Consider the following 25,189-nt stretch of genomic DNA (forward strand, 5'->3'; position numbering starts at 1 on the left):
TAATGAAGGCTCTGAAATGACTCATTCCCTTTATGGCATCTGTCCCCAGTTGGCATTTGCATAAATCACATCAGCACAGTTGGATACTTAAATCAGCAGAAATCTGGAAACCCTGAGACCTAGTAGCCATCTCACTAGGGAACAGTGATGTCATCTCATAAATGTGGCTACAAGGAGAAGGGATGAGGAGATGGCGTTCCATTGAAGGCCTTCAGCTGGCTGGGAACTTGCCTGCTCTCAGTGAATCTTCTCAGCCATCCTATGAGGCAGGTAGTGATCTCCACTAAATCAGACTCAGAAAGGTTAAATAATCTGGCCAAAGTATGAAATGATGGAGTGAGGGTATGGAGTCAGGATTCAAACCCAGGCCTGTCTTCTTCTTTCCACTGATTTTAAAACTGCTGCCCTGAATAGACTGAGGCAGCCCTCAATAGCCTGATGACTGGGTGGTACCGTGCATCCTTAGTTTTCTCTGTCCCATGAAAAACATAGATATAAAGAGAGAATGCACTACCATTCAAATCCCCTCCAGTTAATGTTTTTCCCTTCCCTGATTATCCTGGGGCCTTTGCAACTAAAAAAAAGAAAAAAGAAAAGAAAAGACTCCTTCTGATAACAACAATGCATTCCAAAAAATCCTTTGCAAAAGCCAAAGAAACCACTGACATTTCCATTTGTAGGAAAAAAAAGACCATCCACCAATTTCATGAAGACCAACATCGAGCTTATTAAAACATAAGGCTTGTCATTAGCTTATTCTATTTGAGATCTTGCCAGTCGATTCATTTTCATTTTTCTTGTTGCAGGTAAGCATATTAGGGGCTGGCTAAGCAAAAATTTATAGTAGTTATAGAACAATACAAGGGGTTCTTTGCTGTTGAGTGGTTATAGTCCAGCAAATTTAGAAAAAAAGGGAAATTCCACATGTGAAGCCCTGTTGATAGTTTAATGCTGTGTTGGAGATGGAGTTGCTTTCCATTTAGGTGCTAAGAGGCCCCTCAGTGCCAGGAGGTGCAACGATATGTTCAGTCCATAGCCCAGGTTTGACTCTCCAACCTCTGGATCCCTGCCGAGTCTGACAATAGGTAATTTTTTGAGGGAGGAAAAAATTTATTGGCCACAAATTGCTACCCTGTTCATTTGCTAAGTCTACTGCTGACACACCACATCAGAGCCATCCCCCATCAATACAGGCCTCAATATCTTATTCCCTAGGTTGGCATCAACAGACTGAAATAATTCATCTTTAATCTCAGAGTCCCAGGACTGCAAAACTCATTTTTATCTCTTTGGTTCTTTAATGTAAGAGTTCAAGACAGAAGGAAAATTCTGCTCTTTGGGAGTGGCCATGTGTTGTGGTTCTTTTGACCATCTGGTTTTCACAGCCAACTTTAAAACATTCTTTACACGGTCCGATGCTTCAAAATTCTGTAAAAGATTAACTATTTAACTACGATCTATGTAGTTCAAGCTCTAAGATGTCAGCTGTGGAGAACATGTCTTACAGTAGAATTGATACATAAAGAAGCTCAAAACTTGGTCATCTCTAGTCAATAAATGTAAACAATTCCTCCTTTTTGTCCATTATATTAGAACCCCATTCTTCACTTTGATTCTCTGCACAGCAATGGATAAAGTTACTTTGTCTCTGAGAAAGAACAGCAAGCCAAGATTTGTTTGATCTCACTCCTTTGTTGGCTCCATGAAGGGATCATTGTGTGAAGTTGTCATCTCAGTGCCCATGACAGTGCCTGGCATATTATAGCTACTCAATAAATATGTGTTACTGGAATGAGTAAATATCAATTAGCATCAAAGACATAATAACACTGACTAGTAAGAAAAGTTAGTCTAGCTTTGAGGATAATCTCTGATTTAAAACGGGGGAAAAAATAAATTGTGCCAGCAAAGTAAAGAAGAATGGATGAATTAATTGTAGTGCTTGGATATTTAACCAGGAGATAGGACTAGTCTAATCTGTGGACTGGAAACCTTCCCACGGGTAACTCATAGGGAAGGACTTTACAAGCTTATTTATCCATTGGTTATATAACGTTTACATAGGTTCTGGATTTCATGCAAAAACTCTATAGTACTAAACTAGATCCAGAAATTGATCCAGAGGTCCCTGAGGGAAATTAAGGGGATCAAAGATTACTTCCATTTGTTGTGGCTTAGTGTAACTGAGCCTGGACCGTAAATGGGGTATGAATGGGGAACTTATCTGTGTAGATACTCAATAAAGGTTTGTTTCACGAATGAGTGAATGAATGAATGAATGAATGGGATTAGCCAATCTCTTTTTGTCCTTGCCCACTTCAAGTCATCTAACTGGCTGGATCTCCAGCAAACAAGACAGGGAGCAAGAGCTAAATGAGTTCACATTGCTTTTCCACCCCCAATCTGCGATAAAACAAGCAGGCTTCAAAGCTCTGGTGTGGTGTAGGAAGACAAGTTGAAAGGAAATGAAAAACAAAAAGGCAAAAAAAGATGAGTAATATTAAATCACACGCACACATGGAGAGAGGGCATTGGTTGTCCTCTAGATTGGAGAATCTAATTTTGGTTGCCAGAATAGAAACACATCCATCTTCAGACCTGCAGTCCTTCCCCAGGTATAATGGCCTCTGGCGATTCCAATTTAAGACCAAAGGTGCTAGTTGAACTTTTATGGTGGGCGTTTGAATGGAATGAGCTTACTGTGCCCCCAAGTTACATGACGCAGTGTCTGAAATAGCTGAGCAACTGCCTCCATTCCATAATCCTCACAGAAAACATTTGCATATTTTTGCGTGTGGGCACCGAGGCTCGGTCCCAGCAGTCGGCCCCTGTTGGGTTTGGGGTAGGCGGGAGTGACAATCCCCGGCTTGTGCGCGGGGGCTGAGGGAGCTCCTACTCGCCTTCTTCCTGTTTTTCTTTGAATGCTCTCCTCAGGTTGGGTGGGCTCAAAAGACTTGCAAAAATTTTCCACCGCTCTGCTGTTTCCTCAGCTGTTCTGTCTCTCCTGTGTGGAGAGAAGTCAGAAGAAGTGTGGGTGGAGGAGGGAAAACTGAGAGAAATATAGTACAGGGATTAGCCGTGTGGGCTGCAGCGAGAGAAGCCGTGTATTGAACGACAAATCTGTGAGAGTCAATACGCCAGAAAGTAGCTGGGAGTGAGTCTCCTGCGCCCTGGCCCTGGCTGAGGCTATGGGCTGGGGAGACCCTCCCGGGGCCATCCTCCAGGGCAAGCATTTCCAGGGAGTTGGGCTCAGGGTGCTGGGCCTGTGAACTCATATTCCTCCTTCTTGCAGCTTGTGGGGCCCCACCTGGTGGAGCAGGAACAGAATTGCCTGTCATAGGTGGGTGTTTTCAGCTGGGGACACCCACTGCTCTGTCTGTAGAATAAGGACAAATAAGGGTAAGTTTCCTAATGAACTTAGTGCAGAGTGAGGAATCCCAGCATTTTTCTTTTCTTTAAATCTTTATTCCTAAGCCTTCAGATGGATAGGTGATGACTGACCAGTGGTCAACAGCAAGAGATTGGAGCTTCCTTGCACCCTGTGGCTAAAGGAGGCAGTCATTCCTGCTCATTGCTTCTTCACAGGGGGACAGGAGGGTCACTGACACGATTGGGCCAAAAATTCTCTTGAGTAATTAAGAGCTAGTCACCAATCTGTATGTGAAATTGTTTTCCTGACCCAGTTGTCATATTCCTCTGTAGGGAGCCTTTGGGAGAGGGAGTTATGCGAAGATGATTTTCCATCGCGCCCCCCAGTGTCTTGGCATTCGGCTTTTCCTAAATGAAATCTTTCTTCCCAAATGACCCTTATTTGACTTTGATCATGTACAACACCTCCTAGTTGTACAGTAAAACCTCAGTCAATGGAAACCCAATCAGTTCCTTCACTTCTAACTTAGGCCTGTCAATTTCCAAAAGTATTCTGGTTGTCCACAATGAAAGACCCAGACATAGTAGAACCAGTAAAACAATCCTGTGAGAACAAGTGCCAAATAATGCAGGACTGAGGAGACTGAAAGTGAAGAACTGAAACTCAATGGAACATAAAATTTAAATCTGAACTTACTGGCAGCTAAAGAGAAAACAGGAGAGAGGGGGAGACAGCAAGAGGAAAAAAAGAGATTACATAACTCATCTCTTTTTTTAAAAGGAAGCACATTTCACTAAGAGAGACAATTATATTTCTTGACATTCAGCTCTAAGATGAATTTTTCATGTAGATCTTTATATAAGGGCTATTGAACAAGATAATAGCAATTGTCTTTAAGAGCAGTTTTACAAAAGCTGCAAAGGCATTCTCTATATAACCATTATTTTAAACAGGGTCTGAAAGCATAATGTGAAGTCACCATTCTGGGCAGGCAGTTTTATGAGGATCTCAAGGAATTGTTTGCCTGTGTGACTGTGGAGGGATAAAGGAGGGCCTAGAGAATCCAGAGGAATGAATGTTACTAAGCTCCTGGGATTCTCTGCCTGGAATATGAATGATACCATTCAGCCTTTGGAGGGTAACTATAGAGAAAACAAAAATCTAGAACCTTTCTGCTGGGACCTTTGGCTTGTGCTGATTTTGCAAGAATGTCTAATTATAGGAAAGCCTAAGCCCCATGGTTATCAGCATTCAGCCGCCATGTTACTTTTCTACACTGTTGTGAACTAAGAGTGATGTTAGTTCACACCTGTAATCTCAGCACTTGGGGAGTCTGAGGTGGGAGGATTGCTTGAGGCCAAGGAGTTCAAGACCAGCCTGGGCATTCAGCCCGCATGTTATTTTCCACACTATTATGAACCAACAGTGAGACGCTTACCATCGAGTCTCATGATATCATCATTTATCAAAAGAAAAATCGTTCTGTTCAAAAATTTTTATTTACCAACTTTTTTAAAAAGGAAAATCTTCTCAATCCCGATTTAACCAAGTGTTTCACCTTAAACAAAAAGTTCCGTATTTACAGTTAGTTAAGATTTTATAAGTAGCTTCAAACAGACATGGCTATTCAGTTAGTTTTTTATATTTAATGTTGCTCATGTTCTCAAGTAGTTTTTTTTTCCTTCCCACCCCTTCTTACCCCGCATTATCTTATGATTATTTTTCCCAACCGAAATGATCATAAAAATCAACCAGGATGCTTACTAAACACTTAGATTCGAAGGCCCCTCTTAAGATTCTGATTCAGAAGATCTAATATGCCCGGGCAGGCTTGGGGAACACTGCCTTACTAGCTGGTCCTTTAGGGCCCAGCCATGTACTCTGTTCACAGGTCACACTACGTGGTGTCGACTGGACTGCCTGAATGTTGGTGCTGCCAATGTGAATGTCAGTAAGAGCCAACTGTGTTTTTAAAAAAACAATACCTACTTAGCCATCTGTGGTACACTGCAGTGACGACACTAACTGTAGGCTGCTCCTAGGAATCACGGCACTGGATTCCTCCATATTGTTTGTACGCAGGCCGCCCCGCTCCCCTGGGGAGAAAGCGTGCTTAGATCCAGGGGTTGGACATGGTGGTGCAGAGAACAACCACACCGTGTAATTGCCAACCCCTCAAGTTCCCTCAAGCACATACGTACTCCTTTCCTTTTTTTCCATCCCGTACAAATTGCTGAATTATCAAATTCCTGGAGAAGCTACTTTACAGTGTTCAAATTAATGTCCCCTTTGAGATTGTGCAAGCACATCAACCGACTCCTGAACTTCTGAGCTGGTAATATAGCTCTTAAAAGTAAAATATTTAATTAAATTTGTATAGAGAATATGTATTTATGGTACAAATTAAAAAGATACAAAAGAAAATACAGTGGAAATTAAGTCTCCTTTCTACCTATCCTTTACCTACCCAATTCTCCTCCCCAGAAGCAATTACTGTTACCTGATTCATATTGATCCTTCCAGATAGTCTGTGCACATACAAACATCTATAGTTTTTTAACAAATGGTAGCATACTATATATGTTTCACCACTTTGCTTTTCTTGCTTAAAAATATTCCTTGGTGAGCATCCCATATCAATACATATGAAACTACTTCAATTAAAAAAAACCATTTTAGGCCAGGTGTGATGGCTCATATCTGTAATCCCAGCACTTTGGGAGGCCAAGGTGAGTGGATCGCCTGAGGTCAGGAGTTCCAGACCAGCCTGGCCAATGTGGTGAAACCCCATCTCTACTAAAAAAAATACAAAAATTAGCTGGGCATGGTGGCAGGCAGCTATAATCCCAGCTACTTGGGAGGCTGAGGCAGAAGAATTGCTTGAACTCAGGAGGCGGAGGTTTCAGTGAGCCAAGATTGTGCCATTGCACTCCAACCTGGGAGACAAGAGTGACACTGCATCTTAAAAAAATAATTAATAAAAATAAAAATGATTTTTTTTAAGTTTCATTGTATTGTTTTAAGAATATGATTTAGGCAGGGCACAGTGGCTCACACCTGTAATTCCAGCACTTTGGGAGGCCGAGGCAGGTGGATCACGAGGTCAGGAGTTCAAGACCAGCATGGTCAAGATGGTGAAACCCCGTCTCTACTAAAAATACAAAAATTAGCAGGGTGCAGTGGCAGGCGCCTGTAATCCCAGCTACTCAGGAGGCTGAGGCAGGAGAATTGCTTGAACCCAGGTGGGGCAGAGGTTGCAATGAGCCGAGATCATGCCACTGTACTCCAGCCTGGGCAACAGAGTAAGACTCCATCTAAAAAGAAAAAAGAAAAGAAAAAAAGAATATAATTTAACTTATTTACCAATTGAGAGGCATTGAAGTTGTTTCTATTCTCTTGCCATCACAAACAATGCTGCAGTAAACAACCCTGTGCATATGTCATTTCACAGATGTGCAAATATATTTGTAAATTAAATTATTAGAAGTGGAATAACTGGTTAAAAAGTGTGCACATTGTGAATTTTGATAGATATTACTGAACTGTCTCTATAGAGGTTGTAGTTGTTTATTTGACTCCGACTAGTGGTGTATAAGAGTTCTTAGTTCTTCATACCCTTGCCTAAACATGGGATGATAAAACTTTTGATCTTCTGACAATTTGTAGAAAATGAAATCTTATTTTAGTTTAACTTTGCATTTCATTTATTATGTTGAACATCTTTTCGTATGGTTCAGAGCCACGTACAGTACTTCCTTTTCTATAAACTGTTCATTTCCTAGCAATTTTTTTTCTCTTGGATTGTGGTATTTTTTCTTTTTGATTTGTAGACGCTCTGTTTTTTTAAGGAAGTTAGCTTTCCTATTAAGATATAAGTTGCAAATCTTTAAAATTTTTTTACTGTGCATATTTTTTATAATTGAGTTGAATTTATCAATCTCTTTTGAAAATAGCTTTTAACTTGGGTAGCATATTTTAAAATGCCCCCCTGCCCCCTGCCCCTTCTCTTTCTGTGTGTGTGTGTGTGTGTGTGTGTGTGTGTATGTTTATTCACTCATGTTTTTTGTAGTAGCCAATACAGTAATTTCATTTTTTAAACTAGGTATTTTATCATCTGGAATTTATCTCAGTAGATTGTGTGAAGTAGGAAATCCTACTTTTGTTTTGTTTTTTTAATATGGCTATCTAGCTGTCCCATCAGGAAAACCCATCATTTTCCCTTCTGATCTGAAATACTTCCATTATTATACACTCAAGAGACTGTATGTTTGGGTCTATTCCTGACCTTTATAATCTGTCTATTGATCCATCTGTTTATGCCCCAGGACCATACTGGTTTTATTATTGTAGCTTTATAATTTAGAATTCCTGGTAGATTAGGTTGCTGCTTCCTGACTTTTTTTTTCTATTTGCTAGTTTGTATTTGATATGATCTTTAGAATCAGGATGCGTAGCCTCCTCCATCAGCCTGCTCCTGACAACTTGTTATTTTTAGAGATCATGTTAAATTTATAGATTAACTTAGGGAGAATTGAAATTTTTATGATGTTGCATTTTCCTATCCAAGAACTGATGTGCCTTTCCTTTCACTCAAGTCTTTTTTTTGTGTTTCCCTCAGTAGCATCTTAAAAAATGTTCTTTATATAGATCTTATATCTTTATATATTTTTATGTCTGTCACTATTCTAAATAAGATTTTTTATTTTATCTCCTATCTAGTTGTTATTTGTATATAAAGGCTTTTGATTTCTTGTATCAGTTTTATATCTAGCCATCTTACTGAATTCTCTTATTATGTAAGAGTTTTTCAGCTGATTTTCTTGGGTTCTGTAGATAAATGGTCCCATCATCTGCAAATGGTAGTAATTTTACCTCCTACCTCCCAGTGTTTTTAACCTCATGTTTCTCTCTGACTTAATGGGAATGCTTTTAATATCCCCCTTAACCATTATGTCCCCAATTATTTTTTACTTCGTAAAAATCCTTTTCAATTCCTACCAAAAATGATTCTCACCCCATTGTCCGTCTTAGTCATGGCAAACTTTCCAGTTGCTCCTTGCCAAAACTCAAGAATAAAAGGGCCCAAGCTAGAGAGGCCGTCCTCACAGGCATCAGCTGCTGGGGGCTTCCACTCATTTGCCTCTGAAACAACAGAGAAAGAGACCGTCTCTCATTCTCAGGGCAGCCCAAGGCCTTCTGAGGAGACAGCGAGTCTCCTCTAAGTCATTTCGCTCTGCTTTGTAGCAGTGGAGCTACCAAGGGTGAGATGAGCAGGTTGAGAGGCCTCTGAAGCCTGCTGGGCACAATGCTCTGTGATAAGTTTCAGCTCCACTAGAGCTTATCGTCCACCAGCAATCAACTTCACGGCTGCTGCTCAGAGGCTCTAGGTGCTACGCTGCTCACTGCCCTCGCATCTCTGGGACCTCCACACATAAAGCCATCTCTTTCCATTGCACTATGGCACTTGTAGGGAGGATCCCACACTTAGGGGCCAAAATGAGACCATTTGAGTCAAATTTCTAATTGTCTTTCAAATTTTATTATTGGCTGTAGACTTCCAATCATAGTCACATCAGTCATGTTATTTACTGGTATAAAATCCCTAAGCACCAACTAAGCACCAACAAACTATCATGGCTTCATTTGCTGTCTGATCACTCACCTTAGTTTGGGTATTCTGTGAACTTGAATTCTACTGCAAACTATGCAATGCTTGTTATAAGTCATGTGGACTTAGTTACAATTATGACAAATTTTTGTTTCTAAAATTTAAAAAAAAAATCATAATCTCTGGAAGAGTGCTACTCTTTAGATCTCAAATTCCAGAATTTTTGAAGTTTTCGTTAGGCTAAAAAGCAGGGACAGCTGACATGAAGACTTTGGTGACATCTGAGTGGAGTCGGAATAAGTAGACGAGGAAACGAACTGTTTGTTCTAACCTTTTTTGCTCTGTTCTTGGCGCTTGAGCATAAGATGGCAACTTGTAAACAATAAAACACCACCATATTTCATATTACTTTTGTCTGCGTGCCTGCTGCTTTTATTTCACAGATTCAGTGAGGACATTGTGCACATTTGTCAAATCTGCCTGACCTGTTTCAGGCACTGAAAGCAGGACGGATCCCATATTTTGACTTCAGTACCATGTAAATCTTTATTCTTTAAATGAGCAATGAGACAGAGCATGCAGTTGACTATACATGTGGAATTTTCTCCTTGACAGACTTCATCATCTTAAGGGCAAACACTTACCTAAAAAACAGTGTCCTTGCTATTTAACAACTGTGTTGTTATAAAATGAATCCAGTGTGTTCTCTTTGTCTCTAAAGCTAAAATTTCCCCACGAATCCTTGTCACTTTCCCCCTTCCCACCCCCGCCTCCTCAACAAGCCCTCAGAATAACAGGCAGAGACAGGGCCTGGGCACATGATAAGTGATCAATACATGTTTATTTAGGGAGTGAATGAAGTCTGAAATTCAGTTCAGGCTGACTATGCTTAGTGAGACAATAATTTTGTTACTAATTATAATTAATGTTCATTTAAAACATTTCTTAAGTCATCAATCCCAATAAGATAAGCAATACATCTACCCCAGAATAATATTCTAGATATTAGTCAGAAATTACATTCTCAATCATAGGACATGGTTTCTCATTAATTCACTGAAGCCTAATTAGTTGTCCGTGGACATGGGGCTCAATGTCATTGATCCAGTCTGAGTGTATCTAAGGACAGTCCTCTCCTGAGGGCCTGGTCAGGTGATCAGTTCTAAAATAACAACCAATATGATTCAAGGAGTTTGCACTGACCTTTTCCAGACACAGGCACTAAATAGCAGTTACACAAGCAGGTCCAGGGTGCTCCCCTTGCCCCTGCCTTCTGAGGAGCACACATGAGTTTTGTCCTTTTAGACATGGGGTCGGGGTGGGGTGGTTATTCTGTACAAATGTTTTGCTTTTAAGAAGTTTGAAATTTGTTTGTTTTCTGGGTCAAGAACACTTTTTCCTTTTTCTGGTTCTCCGTGTTATTCTCTAAGACAGGTATTAGGAAATGAAATAAGTCATCAAAAGTAGAAATAACCTGGAAAAATATTCATCTATGGATGAACAGTGACCACTCTTTGATTCTGATGCTTTTGTGGTATATTCATTAATAACAACAACAAAAAAAAACAAAGACAAACAAAAAACCCTACCCTTCTGAGAATGAACATGAAGGCTATTGTACTATTATATTCATTGACAATTATATCTCCTGGGAGCTCTGGCTCTCCAGCACCCAGGTTAGGAACTTTCATTAGCAAGGAATCTAACTTGTAACTCTAAGGACTCTCCAAATGGAAGTTTAAAGAAAGAGCCCTGCTTGCTTTTTTTTTTTTTTCTTAATTCATGCTCTAGGCTATGATATAAAACAGATTAAAGAGAATAGGAAAGAAGCACAAAACTATTCTAGCTTGTTGGCAGATTCAGAGAGCTCCATCTTCAAATCCATCAAATCCATTTGTATTAAGTGGTGGGGCTGTTACAATGTACTTGCCAAGCCCACTGCCAATTAGACACCATTATCGGCATTTTTCTTTTAATTTAAATAGGCAATTTAGGAATAGCAACTTTGAGGATTTTTTTTTTTTTTTTTTTTTTGCAATTAGAATTCTCTTTTCTTGCCAAGATCGAGTTTGCTTTAAAAGATTTCATCTTCTTTAAAGATCTTTGGTTTCTTTTAACTTTGGTGGCTTTAGCGTGATGATCATGTACAAAATCATCATAGATTGGTTTAATATCATCTTAATCCAAAAGTGCCCTCTGGCCAAAAATTGATAAAGAAAAATGATGTATTCTCGGAGATTCACTAACCACAAGAGTAGTCTGTTTTCTGAAATTTTTTAAGTGTCTAGTTCTGTTCCAAAGAGCATTCTGGAAGGCACATAATAGAAATTATTTGATAAAGTAATCTTAGTGGACAATGGCCATTTTGTAGGACCTGGCTTGCTAATCCAGTGTCATAAAAGCGGAAGAAAATAAGTTATTTGTTGCTAATAAAAGATGTTCATTCACTACCAAATTGAAATAGGAATCATTTAGCACGTGGCATTATATTTAAAATTATTATTTTCCTCTTGTATTTAGATCTTTCTCTGGAATCAAAGGCCTCCAGCTGAAAGTTAACCTCCAACCCAATGATAACTACTTTTTCTATGTGAGGGCCATCAATGCATTTGGGACAAGTGAACAGAGTGAAGCTGCTCTCATCTCCACCAGAGGTACTTTCTCCTTTGCACACAGTGAGCTATTTCCAAGCTATTTCTTCCCTTCCACCCCTCAGAGGAGATGTCCTAGAGGGCAACTTTATAAACTCCCAACCTACTGTCAGTGGTAGGTTTTAGTCCTGAGGACCCAAGGTTGGTCAAAGGTCAAGATATTTCTTTCATTTTTCTGCTTTACAGGTTCTCAGCCTTGGCTACCTATTAGCAATCAGCCAGGGTGCTTAAAAAATACCGTTGCCCTGCCTCCACTCCTGAAGATCCTGATTTAATTGATCTGGAGATGGACTCAAACATTTATGTTTTTAGAAATCTTTCTAGATGATTTTTTTTTTTTTTTTGAGACAGAGTCTCACTCTGTTGCCTAGGCTAGAGTGAAGTGGCATGATCTTGGCTCACTGCAACTTCTGCCTCCTAGGTTCAAGTGATTCTCATGCCTCAGCCTCTCGAGTAGCTGGAATTACAGGCACGTCCACCATGCCTGACTAATTTTTGTATTGTTTTAGTAGAGATGGGTTTTTGCCATGTTGGCCAGGCTGGTCTCAAATTCCTGACCTCAGGTGATCTGCCCGCCTCGGCCTCCCAAAGTGCTGGGATTACAGGTGTGAGCCACCAAGCCTGGCCTCTCCAGATGATTTTTATCGGACTCACAATGTGTTATAATTTGTGGATATAGTGTGTGTATGTGTGGTAGGTTGGGGATATTCTTTGAACTCTGTGGACAAGTTACCAGCCTTGTTCTGTTTATTCTTGATGCCTGGCACATAATTTGTGATAGTTAATGTTTGTTGAACGAATGACCAAAAGAGTAATTCAAGGAAGTGATAAAACTATTCAATGACATTTTTGGGAAAATACCTAGATGATGCCAATAAAAAATGTTTGTCTCTGCAATTTTTGTGAAAGGAAGTGAGGAGTGGAAAGAGGACCATTTTATTATCTTATCCTAGACCCAGAGCTGGCACAAGGTTGAGTGGGTGCAACAAGTGATCGGCTTACCCAGCAGCATCTTGTGCTTTTGCCTCATTTGTGAGATAGTCAGGGCCAGCCTGATGTTTATGAAGAGAAGATGCGAGGGCTGTCTTCCCAGCAGTGTTGTCCCCGCAGTCCCAATATGGTGCCTGTCCTTCCATTGTTATAGTCTCTACTTTAGGTTATACCAGTGCATCCCCCATTTTTTTTTTCTCGAGATGGAGTCTTGCTCTGTTGCCCAGGCTGGAGTGCAATGGTGCGATCTCGGCTTACTGCAATCTCTGCCTCTTGGGTTCAAGCTATTCTCCTGCCTCAGCCTCCTGAGTAGGTGGGATTACAGGTGCGCACCACCATGCCTGGCTAATTTTTTTGTATTTTTAGTAGAGACAGGGTTTCACCATGTTGGCCAGGCTGGTCTCGAACTCCTGACCTTGTGATCTGCCCACCTTGGCCTCCCAAAGTGCTGGGATTACAGGCGTGAGCCACCTCACCCGGCCTGTGTCCCCAAATTTTAGTGTGCACATAGATTTCCTGAGGATCTTGTTAAAATACAGATTCGAAGTCAGGAGAGCTGTGGTGGGGTCTGAGAGTCTGAATTTGTAACTAGCTTCCAGGTGATGTAGATGCTGCTGGTGCAAGGAGCACACTGCACAGCTGGTGAGCGCTAATAGAGGGTACACCGTGAGGACGTGCCTATGGCACCACGTAGAGGTAACCAGCCACTGGCATCCACGAAGGCCTTATCATGAGTGAAATTTTCAGCTGTGGATCTGAAGACACTGCGTGGAGGATTTTGACGTCAGAGGAAAGAGACTCTAGGGTCTGAAATGTGGGGCTTAGCCTAGGGACAGCACTGGTCCTCGTGGCAATGTTTTAATCCTATTTTCTCACCTGCAATAGGAACCAGATTTCTCTTGTTGAGAGAAACAGCTCATCCTGCTCTACACATTTCCTCAAGTGGGACAGTGATCAGCTTTGCTGAGAGGAGACGGCTGACGGAGTAAGTAGAAAGCACAAGTGGGCTGATGGCCCAGCAGTAGGGTCTTAGGGTGTGTCGCCTCAGGGTGGCCTCCCCTGAGCATATTCATGGTGCAGTGAACATATCGGAATGTGGTCTCAAATATCAATGTGTGCACATCCACACTGTTCGGCTGTGGTTCCCTACCGAGCGATAGTTCATCACTTGGAGCAAGTGTCAACATTTTTATTGGAAATATAAGCACAGATGCTTTGGTTAAAACATCGGCTATTTTAAGGTATGATCTCTGGTTCAGTGGGGGAAAAAAAGGGTCCAGTAATTCTTTTATTATTTTTCTATAGCAAACCAGATATTTTATCAACCCTCTTGAAAGGGCATAGAAGAGACTGGGCACAGTGGCTCACTCCTGTAATCCCAGCACTTTGGGAGGCCAAGGCAGGCAGATCATTTGAGTTCAGGAGATTGAGACCAGCCTGGCCAACATGGTGAAACTCCATCTCTACTAAAAATACAAAAATTAGCCAGGTGTGGTGGTGCACGCCTGTAATCTCAGCTACTCGGGAGGCTGAGGCAGGAGAATCACTTGAACCTCGGAGGTGGAGGTTGCAGTGAGCTGAGATTGTGCCATTGCACTCCAGCCTGGGAGCGAGACTCTGTCTCAAAAAAAAAAAAAAAAAAAAAAAAAAGGCATAGAAGAGAAGGACATTTTATTGAGTTCCTAGTTTCTGGCCACAGAATCTTGCTTCCATAGTAGCTCCCGCAAAAGGAAGCATCAAAGAAAAGAAGAGGCAAAGGCGGAGGACAGGGTGGAGGAAACTGCCCTGCGATTTGCCTGCAAGCTCTGGGGGTTATTTTGCAGATCAAAATGGCAAAATGGGAGAAGGTCTGTGAAACTCTTGAAAACTGTAACACACGTGAAACACAGGCTGCTGATGGTGCTGATGTGCCCTGGTGTCGGTGGCTGGCAGGTGCTCCCAAGAAGGCACTGAGCCAGCCAGCAGTGACTTGCACCGTTTCCCTGTCACATTGCTACTTGCCCGTCTGTGGCCAAGCTCAGGTGTTACCTGCTCCTAGTTCTGGCCAAGGCTTCTCTGGACCCTGGCACCCTTTGATCTTATCTGTGTAAAAGAACAGATAACTTGTGGGGTCATTTTTCAGCCACTTACTCATCATCATCTTCGAGCAGCAGCCCTGTCTTGTGCATCTTTGAATCCCTCAAATCTAGCATGGGGCCTGGAACATTGCAGGTGCTAAAAATATACAAATGAGTGATTCAGGGAAAAAATAGATTGAAGAAATAGATTGAGCTTTTCTGTCTTTTGGATTCCTCAAAAAATCAAAAAGAAAATAAATAGACTGGAGGAGGGTAAGAGTTCACAGATAATAACCGATGATAACTGTAATGTGTTTTATAGAATTTTATTTATTATTAACCTGAAAATTAGCTCATAAATATCAGGCAGCTGGGCCTTGCTCCAGAGTGAGGGCTTGTCAGTAGCCACCTCTCTGAAATGAGGTTGAGTAGAGACGTGAAAAGTGAAATACATTCCCTTGCATTAATCATTTTCTCATCTGTTAAAGGGGAGAGGGAGAGAGTGCTGACTGAATATTAACACTGCGTAAATTAAAAATGCTTCCTTGCTGTCTCAGCCATTTCCAAGCAAAACTGAGCAATTCTTGCAAACAAGGTCACCCATCAGCAGTTGAAAGTGCTTTTGGTTCATTTCACTGAGGTGCTTATAAAAATAGCTAAGGTGAGACAAAAAAAAACCTTCAACCAACCTCTTACGGGCACCTACTACAATTCAAAGAGGCCAGAATCTTGCAGACTGTTGACCGCTAATCATACTCAGTTAATTTCACACTTGGCTCTGGCCAGCACTAGCTGCCTTGTCATTTAAGAGCTGCATCTCATTTGGTGGCTGTGTCCAGTAAGGTCAGGAGGCATAGAACTCATGGTTAAGGTTTTGGAGATTTCTTTTTTTGCAAGTTTTGGAAGAAAACTATGCAAATTGTTTCCTACCTGCTTCCCTTGTATTTATGAAGAGAAGTCGCCTTAAAGGCAGAGACTGCAGCATTTCTTTTTGTCTTACCATTATTCTAGTTATTTCCTGATTCCCATGTCTTTTAAGAGATGCAGCGTACAACATGCATGTTGTATGTATGTGACTGGCAATAGGTCAAATGCCTGTTGAGAGTTTGGAGAGTTCTGTGATAATCTGGTTAAGGTTAGGGATACAATGAAGAGAGTATCTTTAGTTACATTCCAGCAGTTTCCAAGGGCAGAATCCTGCCTAAACTGTGTGGGTTTGTGAATGTTTATGCTCATGAGATACTGGCCGATGATTCCTGCGCTCAGCATACTCTGATTGACTTCGCCCGCAGAATCCCGTCAGTGCTGGGTGAGGAGCTGCCTTCCTGTGGCCAGCATTACTGGGAAACCACAGTCACAGACTGCCCAGCATATCGACTTGGCATCTGCTCCAGCTCGGCCGTGCGGGCAGGTGCCCTGGGACAAGGGGAGACCTCATGGTACATGCACTGCTCTGAGCCACAGAGGTAAGCGAGCCCTTCCCCTCCCCTCTTCATCAAAATGTTATGCTTGGGTGTCCAGGCAGGGCTTTCTGAGGGACCTGATAAATAGCACCCACATCCATGCTCAACTTCTAAGCCAACTAAGAAAGAAAACAAGAGTCAAGTATATGGAGATGAAACTCTGACTCTGATTACTGAGGAAGCTGATTTTAGAGTGTGTGAATCGTACCTGAAGAGGGTTTCTTATATTAAACCCTATTATGAGGCAGACTTACCCAACCAGAGCCTGGGCCAGGTCAGCTTCCTTGCTCTGCAGAGCAGAGTTGGTGCCTGGAGAAGCAGAGAAGGATGTGCGTCTCCCTGGTAGCTAGTGAGTAAGAGATAGGGAAGAGGGAGGGGCAGCTGGGCTTTGGAGGGGCAGCTGGGCTTTGCATCACAGTTTTTCCTTCTGAACTCACCACAGGGTGGAGAGAGACCACAAGGGTAAAGCTAAGAGGAGTCCCTCCACAGAGAAGGAATCCACAGGAGTGAGGAAGAAGTGGATCTCCAACACCTCCCTCCACATTGGTCCATATCGGGGGTTGGCAAACTATAGCCCATAGGCCACATATAACCCGCTGCCTGTCTGTGTAAATAAATTTGCAGAAACACAGTCATGCTCATTTGTTGATGTATTTACACTACAATGGCGGAGCTGACAGATGTCTGCCAAATCCTAGGATATTTACATCTGTCCCTTTACAGAAAAAGTTTGCCAATCTCTGTTCTGTATTACCTGTATTGTTTGGTTGGTTGATGTGAAAAAGCCATTAGCCTGTGTTAGTCTCAGAGCGATCAGGCAGGCATATTATGATCTGAATATGCTCACAGTATGGTTTAATAGAAAGAACACTGGACTAGGAGCCAGGAGTCCAATTTTAGGTCTGGCTCCATCCTCAATTAGCCTCCTGTTGGCTGTTTGCCATAAGTGGGTTAACCCTTTGAGCATACCTTATATCATCTAGCTCTGCAGGGGACAGTAATGCCTGGCTTGCTACCCCTTGGGGTTGTGAGGATCACATGAAATCAGGTACAGGGAAGAGCTTAGGAACGGTAAAGTATCATACAAATGTGAGGCATTATTCAAATGTAATGCTTTAAAAAGAAGCCTTCAATTCTTGCAAGTTCCCAGAAAAGGCCCACAGATTGGGATTTTGCATATCTCTGGCTGCACATTTCTCCCTGCATCCTACTTGACAGTTTGATTCTCTGAGATGGTTCATAAGGACACCATCTCCAAGCACTACTTAAAGTCACATTTCATCAAGTCAGAACAATTATGATTAATTGATATTCAGTGCTGTGCAATGCATAAGGACCCAGCCCCTACCCAGAGTTTGAAATCACTCAAACTCAGTTTACAGTTAGTAGATTCAGAGCTGAAACTACATATTAATTTCATGAAAATGTCCGTACACACTCAAATCCTTAAAAAACCCACACCAAGGGCTAACCTCCAATAACAAATTCCTAGGCTCTAGAAAACAAAATTGTATATTTTGTTGACAAGTTCAACCTACAGCCTTGGCCTTTGGCTCTTTCAGGCTTGGAGTGGTTGCTATAGATTCTGGGGGAAAGAGTGTGTCCCTTTGTGTGGTCTCAGCACAGAGAGGCAGGGTCCCGGGGCCCTCATGTCATCCTTCGAGGGCTTCACATGGGGCACCCTGGCCTCTGGGACTCTGAGAGTTCTCCTGTGGCAGCCCCTCCTGTCTTCTACTTTTTCTGGTTTAATGATTTTAAATCAACCTATATCACTCTTGATTGTACTCACAGAATCTAGGTTTTCAGATGTCACAATTGGGAAGGAGGCGTGAAGATCATCTCAGGAGAGTCTGCTGGTTTCCTTCCTGTCCATTCCTAAACTTGCCAAGCTAGCTCAAGGCTTCTGCACCTCTTCTGCAGTTTCAGCAGCAGCCACCCAGCCTGCACCCTCAGTTCTAGTCTCTACCCACTCGCAACTGGGAAACATTTCTAAAACATCATTTTCATCATGTCCCTGCCTTTTCTGCTCAGAAATCTACAAACATCTACAGTGGTGTCAGAACTTGGGTGGGACCACCTGCAGGACACAGTGAAGAGGGGCAGCCAGGAAGAATGTGGCCAGGCTGGGGCAAGAAGCCCTCAGGGGAGTTACCACCAGTGTCCAAAGGGGTCTGGGGTGAGTGTGGGCCAGAGGTGGGACTCAAGGGAGTAAGGGTCCTCAGTCCACCAGAAGGAGGGGAGGCAGTTCCAGGATCATGCAGGTGTTTACAGCCAGGCTTCTGGATGATTCTTTTTTGAACAGAGACCAGCCAGGTCTCTGTTCAAAGCCAGCCAGGCAGAGAGTCAGGCCCCACGCAGGCAGGCTTGGCTTCAGGCCAGAGGTGAGGTTAGTGGGATGTGTGCTCAGCCAGAAATGGAGACAGAAGCAGGGCTGGTCAGGTTCTGCATCCTGCAGAACTGGTGGAGACAAGGATTCAGGGTATACCTTTCCTCACTTGGCCTCCCAGGTAGGGATTGGCTCAAGGAATGACCAACGCTGGGCCTGCAGGGACCGGGGGACTTCCAAACAGGGGAGGAGAAATTACTCATTTAGGCATTCAGAACCCTCCAGACCAGCGTTATGCAATGGGACCTTCTGCAATAATAGAAAAATGGTGCCACACATGGCTATTAAACACTTGAAGTGTGGCTGGTAGGACTGAAAAACTGAATTTTAAATTTTGTTTAATTTTAATGGAAGTGGCCACACATGTCTAGTGGCTACTATATTAGACAGGGCAAGTCTAGAGCCTGGCCCCTGACTTACTCATCCATGTAACATCCTAAAAGTCACCCCCGTGTCCTGTCCAAACCCAACAGGGCAATGGTGATGTTCTCTGCCACATACAGACTTCTTCAGCCACCTCACGATCACTGCTGCTGCCCTTACTGTGTGGACTTTTCTCCTTCTTTTTCACCTATTCAAGTCCTGCCTGTCCTTTCTGGCTGAGTGTAAGCCCAAAGCCTTCTGTAAGAGCCCAGCTCACACTGCCAGTCCCCATCATTGCTACTTGAAACGTTTCGTCTGTCTTGCAGGTTCCAGAACGTCATAGTATTCTGGCATCTCTCTCATTAGCAAGGCATTGAAAAGGTCCTTTATCAACTCAAAAGTCTCACTTACCTCCCCACCACTGTGAACCTCTGCCCTTCCACGTGAGCTTCTTTCTGCAATGAAGTTGCCAACTTGCCATCCCCTAAATACTTGCACTTGAGCTTCTGGGCCTTAAGACAGATGTTGCAAGTCTTGAAGATCCTCAGCCCTCCCTGCCAGACCCATCACTTACCCAGATTCTTAGGTCCAAACTGCCCCAGTGTTGCTGTGCTCCCACCCCTCCAGCCTACACATCCACACACCTTTCCCTCATCTCTCTTCTTCCATCTCTCATTCCATTCCTTTCCCTACTTTCAGGGCCCCATTCTCAGTTTCTAAGACTACTAGGAGAAAACCCCAAACCTGTGTTACTTTTTTTACATAGAGCAATTTAGCTTTTCTGGTCAGCAGTTTCTCCTTTCCAGCCTGGCCTTGAACCTTTCCCTTCACAACCAAAACAGCTTCATTAAATGTGTCTAGTAAACACTTGAAGATCTACACCCTGAGAGGCATTCCCAGCTGTGGTCCGAGTTTCAAATGTGGGCAGTTTTTCCTTCTGCCCCATACAGTATGGGATCCCAGAGGGCAAGGACAGCACTTCATGTCCTTCACATGCCCCAGAGCACCTAGTAAAGTGCTGGATACACGGATATGCACAAGGAATAGTTGTTGAGTTGAATTTGTCTGAATTAAAGAGAGGAATCAAAGGCAACCCCGCTGGTGGCAAGGCTGCAGAAAACCTTGAGAAAATGAAAAGGAAAGTTGGTTTGGGAAACGGGGAGTGGAAACAAAGGATGAAGTTGGCAAAAATAATGAAATATTCCTTAAACTTCAGAAAGGCCTTTATGTAAGTTACCTATAAAATTTTAAAACTGTAAAATTAATACATTGTATGGAAGGCAAGCTTGCAGTACTTTTAAAAATACATGGCAGCCTCAAAGGAGTTTTATTCAAAAGAATGACACGCCATGAATGCGGTAGTTAAAACATGTGGGCAGCTGGGAGAGAATTAGAATGTGCAGAAAAATCACAAAGGAGGCATATGTTGGCTATTCTGGGACTGCCTCCTAATGTAGAAGGAGCAAAATTATTAAACATGCTCATCTGTTGGGATAAGCTCTGCATTTTAGCATCTAGAAGAAATCTAGTGAAAGTATTTGGGACAGCATTATTGCAACTCCTTATTGTGAAGTGGAGTTAATAACTGAAGAATTGGTTATTCCCAAGTGACTTTCCTTATCAAATTCTTTGAGATTTCCAGAGTTTTATGTTTCCCATTCTCTTTCATTTCAGATACACATTTTTCTACAGTGGTATTGTGAGTGATGTTCACGTGACTGAGCGTCCAGCCAGAGTGGGCATCCTGCTGGACTACAACAACCAGAGACTTATCTTCATCAACGCGGAGAGCGGGCAGTTGCTCTTCATCGTCAGGCACAGGTTTAATGAGAGTGTCCACCCTGCCTTTGCCCTGGAGAAACCTGGAAAATGTACTTTGCACCTGGGGATAGAGCCCCCGGATTCTGTAAGGCACAAGTGATCTTTGGCTTTCAGAATTTGCAAGAGCAGTGATTTAAATTTTGGGGGGGTCTGCTGTTCATTCCTCTGGGTGCTATACATTATTCAAAAAGTCTCCCACACATTTGCACTAATGATGGCTGCACGCGTAGCAATCAGCACGTGTGCAAAATCAGCAAGAGAACCTTGACTTTACAGAGCAGTGTGTGAGTAAACAGAATGAAAACAACAACCTCCACTCTTCAGTTTATGTAAGTTTGAGTTCTTTCCTAAATTAAAAGGTCTACACTTGAGTTGGGAATCAAAAGAGAGAAATGGACTTCCATCTGTTTTACTGGTAAAGGAGGTCCTCTGATGGACAGGTCAGAGTGAAGGAACGTTGTGCTGGTAAGACATCTCCTCTGACGAAGAGCCGTGGACGCTTTCCACAAAATGTCACCTCGCTGCGCTAAAGGATGATGAATCCTAATCATTAAAGAAAGTGTTTCAGCTGATTTAAATTTATAATGAACTCTTTTGTAATAATGTATACTGTAGAACATGAGTCTTTCCTCCCTAAAATTTTAAGTGTAGAAAAGTGCTATATGTTAGAAATTTCCATTTTGTTAAATAAATGCTTAGAGTCTATAAAACCAGTCGTGTTATGTGAACTTACTCCATGTGACTTACTGGTCTGGCATCTCTGGAGCAGGACAAACTGCAGAGTAAAACTCATTACACTTCAGTGCGGTGCACTACTATTGATTTTCCTGTGAGAATTTTACACACACACACACACACACACACACTTTAAAATCTAATCACTCACAGACCATAGTTATAGTCAATTAACAGAAGCTGGGAATCTATTTTTACTAAAATTAAGTGGTCATTTTAAGATATTATATTGAATCCCTCAAAATCTTTCTAAAATATGTGTGCAAAGTGGATAAATCTAGAATGTATGTCGAGATGATTGTGCTTGTCTTCTATAATGTAAATGTGTTGATGTGTTGATCATACTTGTAGTTTTTAAAAAACACTTCAAAACTTGAATTCAGATGTTTTCTTTTTTTTCTTTTTTCTTTCTTTCTTTCTTTTTCTTTTCTTTTTTTTTTTTTTTTTTTTTTTTGAGATGGAGCCTCACTCTGTTGCCCAGGCTGGAGTACAGTGGCATGATTTCGCCTCACTGCAACCTCCGCCTCCCAGGTTCAAGCGATTCGCGTGCCTCAGCCTCCTGAGTAGCTGGGACTATAGGCATGCGCCACTACAACTGGCTAATTTTTATATTTTCTTTTTCAGTAGAGAACGGGGTTTTGCCAGGTTGGCCAGGATGGTCTTGAACTCCTAACCTCAGTTGATCTGCCCGCCTCGGCCTCCCAAAGTGCTGGGATTACAGGCGTGAGCCACTGTGCCCCGCCCAGATGTTTTCTTGAATTGAGAAATAATATCCTCCTTTCTAAATATATTCTAACATCTCTTGTTCAATAGCTAGAAAATCCTAACTGGATCTGTAACTGCCTTATTAGAGCCCTTGGAGGCCATTACCGCCTTGAGTGCAGTTCCAGCAGTTGCTGGCAAGATGGAGTCTTGGTGAAACTGGAGAAGTAAGTTGCTGCTTTGTGGAGAATGTTAGCTTCACTTTTTCATCCTTGAAAATGTTATCCTCAGGTTCTGACTGCTCAGCCACCCATGGTCATTATTACTGGTTGTTGTTGTTGTTGTTGTTTTGGTGTGAATGTGTAACCACATGAATTTTAGAATGTGTCTCAGTTTGGCTTCCTCCAAAAGTAGACCAACTTCAAGACTCAGTGCCTGTTGTTTACCTAGGAGGTGATTCCAGGAAGAACATTTGAGGAAGCGGGTAAAGTCACTAAAGGACATGTGTTACGAGTGGGTTACTACCACTGTGGGCAGCTGGGCTCTCCCATGCTGGAGGACCCTCTGGAAACCACACAGAACATGCCAGAAGCTGGCACTCAACTCCTGTCCAACCCCTATTGTTGAAGGTGGCCTGGAGTCATTCCCATCCCCCACCTTTCCAAGCTGCATTTCCTGGTCCTGAGAAAGCCCTCATCAAGAGTAAATGAGAAACACAGACACCTGAGAAGGTATGGCGAAAACTGTCTAATACAACTGCGCATGCACCCTCGCTAGCCGGGGGTGAAGGGGACCAAGTGCCAGCAGCATCTGCCATCAGGTTGGAAGCAGCTCTGGTATAAAGGAGAAAACCACCATAATGGGAAGAACTAGGTTTGAATCTTGATTGATCCCCGAATAGATAATCGCTTCGGGCAATTCAGATCCTATAGTTACGCCTTTTCTCAGGATAATTATAAACACCAGGTTAAATGAGCATGTGGAATGGCACAGCATTTTGTAGTTTATATGACATGACAAAGGACGCCAGAAATCCTCTAAGTCCAGCGCTCCACTCTCCGGTGAGTGACCCTCCTGCCTCTGACTGTGTGGCAAGGGGACGGTGGAAGGGAGGGCTCTGGGGTCAGGAGATCCATGTGTTAGCAGCCTCTGTCTGCCGAGTGACAGGAGATTTCTTGGTTGGTCCTTGGGCATTATTCTAGTACAGACAAGTAGAACTAAACTAATACAATTTCCACATTGTATTAGAGAATTGTCAAGCAATGTTTTTCTTCCTTGGCCCTTCTCTGATTTTCGTTTCCCTCCTTTTTTTCCTTCCTCTTCATATAACACAGAGCCTCAGAGGGAGGGAAGGAAGTCAGCAAATTTTGGTCAAAATTTCTCCCCCGGAAATCTGCCAATGATGTTTATTAATTTAATAACAGGTACAGCACATGAATTCTCTCTTTTAGTCGTCATCAAAACTTTGCAGAATAAAATTTGTTGCCATTTTATAGCTGAGGAAACTAGTCTCAGAGCAGTTAAATAACTTGTTCATAGTCACAGCTGGCAGGTGACAGAGTGCGGATTTAGATACAGCTCAAATTCTGACCTAAGACTAGAATGATTATATTTTGCTTCATTCCTTACATAGATCATTTCCCCACATATATGTGGTGTGTGAGAATTATGTGTGTGCACACACTTGCATGCATATAAACACTTTCTCTTCCCCCCCGGAACTGACTTCCTTCCTAAGCTTCTGTTTTGTTGTTGGTGCTGTCATAACTCTTGGAAGACATGGGGTTACTTTGATTTTTATTTCAATAGCAATGTGACCTTAATTCATGTATGCCCAGCACTATTTTCACATGGTTGCTTGGGAGTTCAAAAGAGTCTATAATATTCTCTTTGTGGAGAAAATACTTTATCATACATGAAACACAATTCTGCTTCTAGAAGATATGAGGTCAAAATGAAGGAGTTTGTGGGGCGGGGGAATGAGGCTTAACACTGGGGTCATTCTCTGTTTGCATACACACCTGGCAACATTAGATGGACATATTCTTTGTTAAAGTCGGAAATATTTTTCTATTGGAGCAAACCAGAACATGTTCCTGTTGTTTTTCTGGAGGTGTTTCCTCAAAGTCCAACAGAATTAAAGTATTGTACTTCATCACACACACTTACGAAGATGCTGTGCTTAAAGTCCAAACACAACACTCTCCCATCAGAAGCATCCTTAAGGCCTCTGAGGGCTGTATCTGAAGTCCCTTCTCATCCTCACTGTGCTCATTACCCATTAATCGTTCCCAAGTGTTGAGTTGCCGAAAGAACCCACACAGTTTACACGGGACTCAAAACAGTTTACATTGGTGGAACAGCTTTATTACAGGCAGAGGAAACAGTACAGCCACACAGAGGAAGGATAGGCATGGAAAGGGGTCCTGAGATCTCAGGCGCAGTCCCCTCTGGCCTCCCACTACTTGGTTGCACAGTGTGCACATTGCCTCCAGGCCTCTAACTACCAGCAGTGTATGTGTGTTGCAGCTTGATGCCAGGAAGCTCAGCTTCTGTCTGTGGTGGTGATGGTCTGTCATAGAAGGTGAGCGGGTCACAGACACTTTCTAGCTATGTGATAGGCGTAACCTTTGAAACTCATCTTCCTCACTCCTGCAGGCTCCACCAAAACCAGGTGCAACATCAATCCAATGATTTTTATTAAACAGTGCTAACAGGCAGATACATCCTGCTCTGAAACAACTGATGGATCCATAATATAGAATGTCACTTATTGCCAATTAATAGGTTCCATGGGCTGGGCACGGTGGCTCACACCTATAATCCTTGCACTTTGGGAGGCTGAGGCGGGCTGATTGCTTGAGCCCAGGAGTTTGAGACCCGCCTGGGCAATAGGGTGAACCCTGTCTCTACTAAAAATACAAAAAAATTAGCCAGGTATAGTAGCACTCCCTGTAGTGCCATGTTCGTGCCACTGCAATCCAGCCTGGGTATCAGAATGAGACCCTGTTTCAAAAAAAAAAAAAAAAAAAAGGATGCCGTG

The 25,189-nt window shown here is 42.5% G+C and overlaps 1 protein-coding gene across 1 annotated transcript in view; it reads left to right on the forward strand.

Moving 5' to 3' along the window:
• CMYA5 (cardiomyopathy associated 5) overlaps positions 1-21,419 on the forward strand; it is a 102,992-nt gene extending 81,573 nt beyond the window's left edge. The window contains exons 10-13 of the mRNA XM_055233253.2: positions 11,499-11,632; positions 13,505-13,604; positions 15,969-16,142; positions 20,563-21,419. Coding sequence (XP_055089228.1) covers positions 11,499-11,632; positions 13,505-13,604; positions 15,969-16,142; positions 20,563-20,809 — 655 coding nt within the window. The 3' untranslated portion in view covers positions 20,810-21,419. The remainder of the gene's footprint in view (positions 1-11,498; positions 11,633-13,504; positions 13,605-15,968; positions 16,143-20,562) is intronic.
• The last annotated feature ends 3,770 nt before the right edge of the window (positions 21,420-25,189 follow it).

The sequence above is a fragment of the Symphalangus syndactylus genome, chromosome 11, assembly GCF_028878055.3.
Source record: "Symphalangus syndactylus isolate Jambi chromosome 11, NHGRI_mSymSyn1-v2.1_pri, whole genome shotgun sequence".
In the NCBI taxonomy this organism is placed as follows: Eukaryota; Metazoa; Chordata; class Mammalia; order Primates; family Hylobatidae; genus Symphalangus; species Symphalangus syndactylus.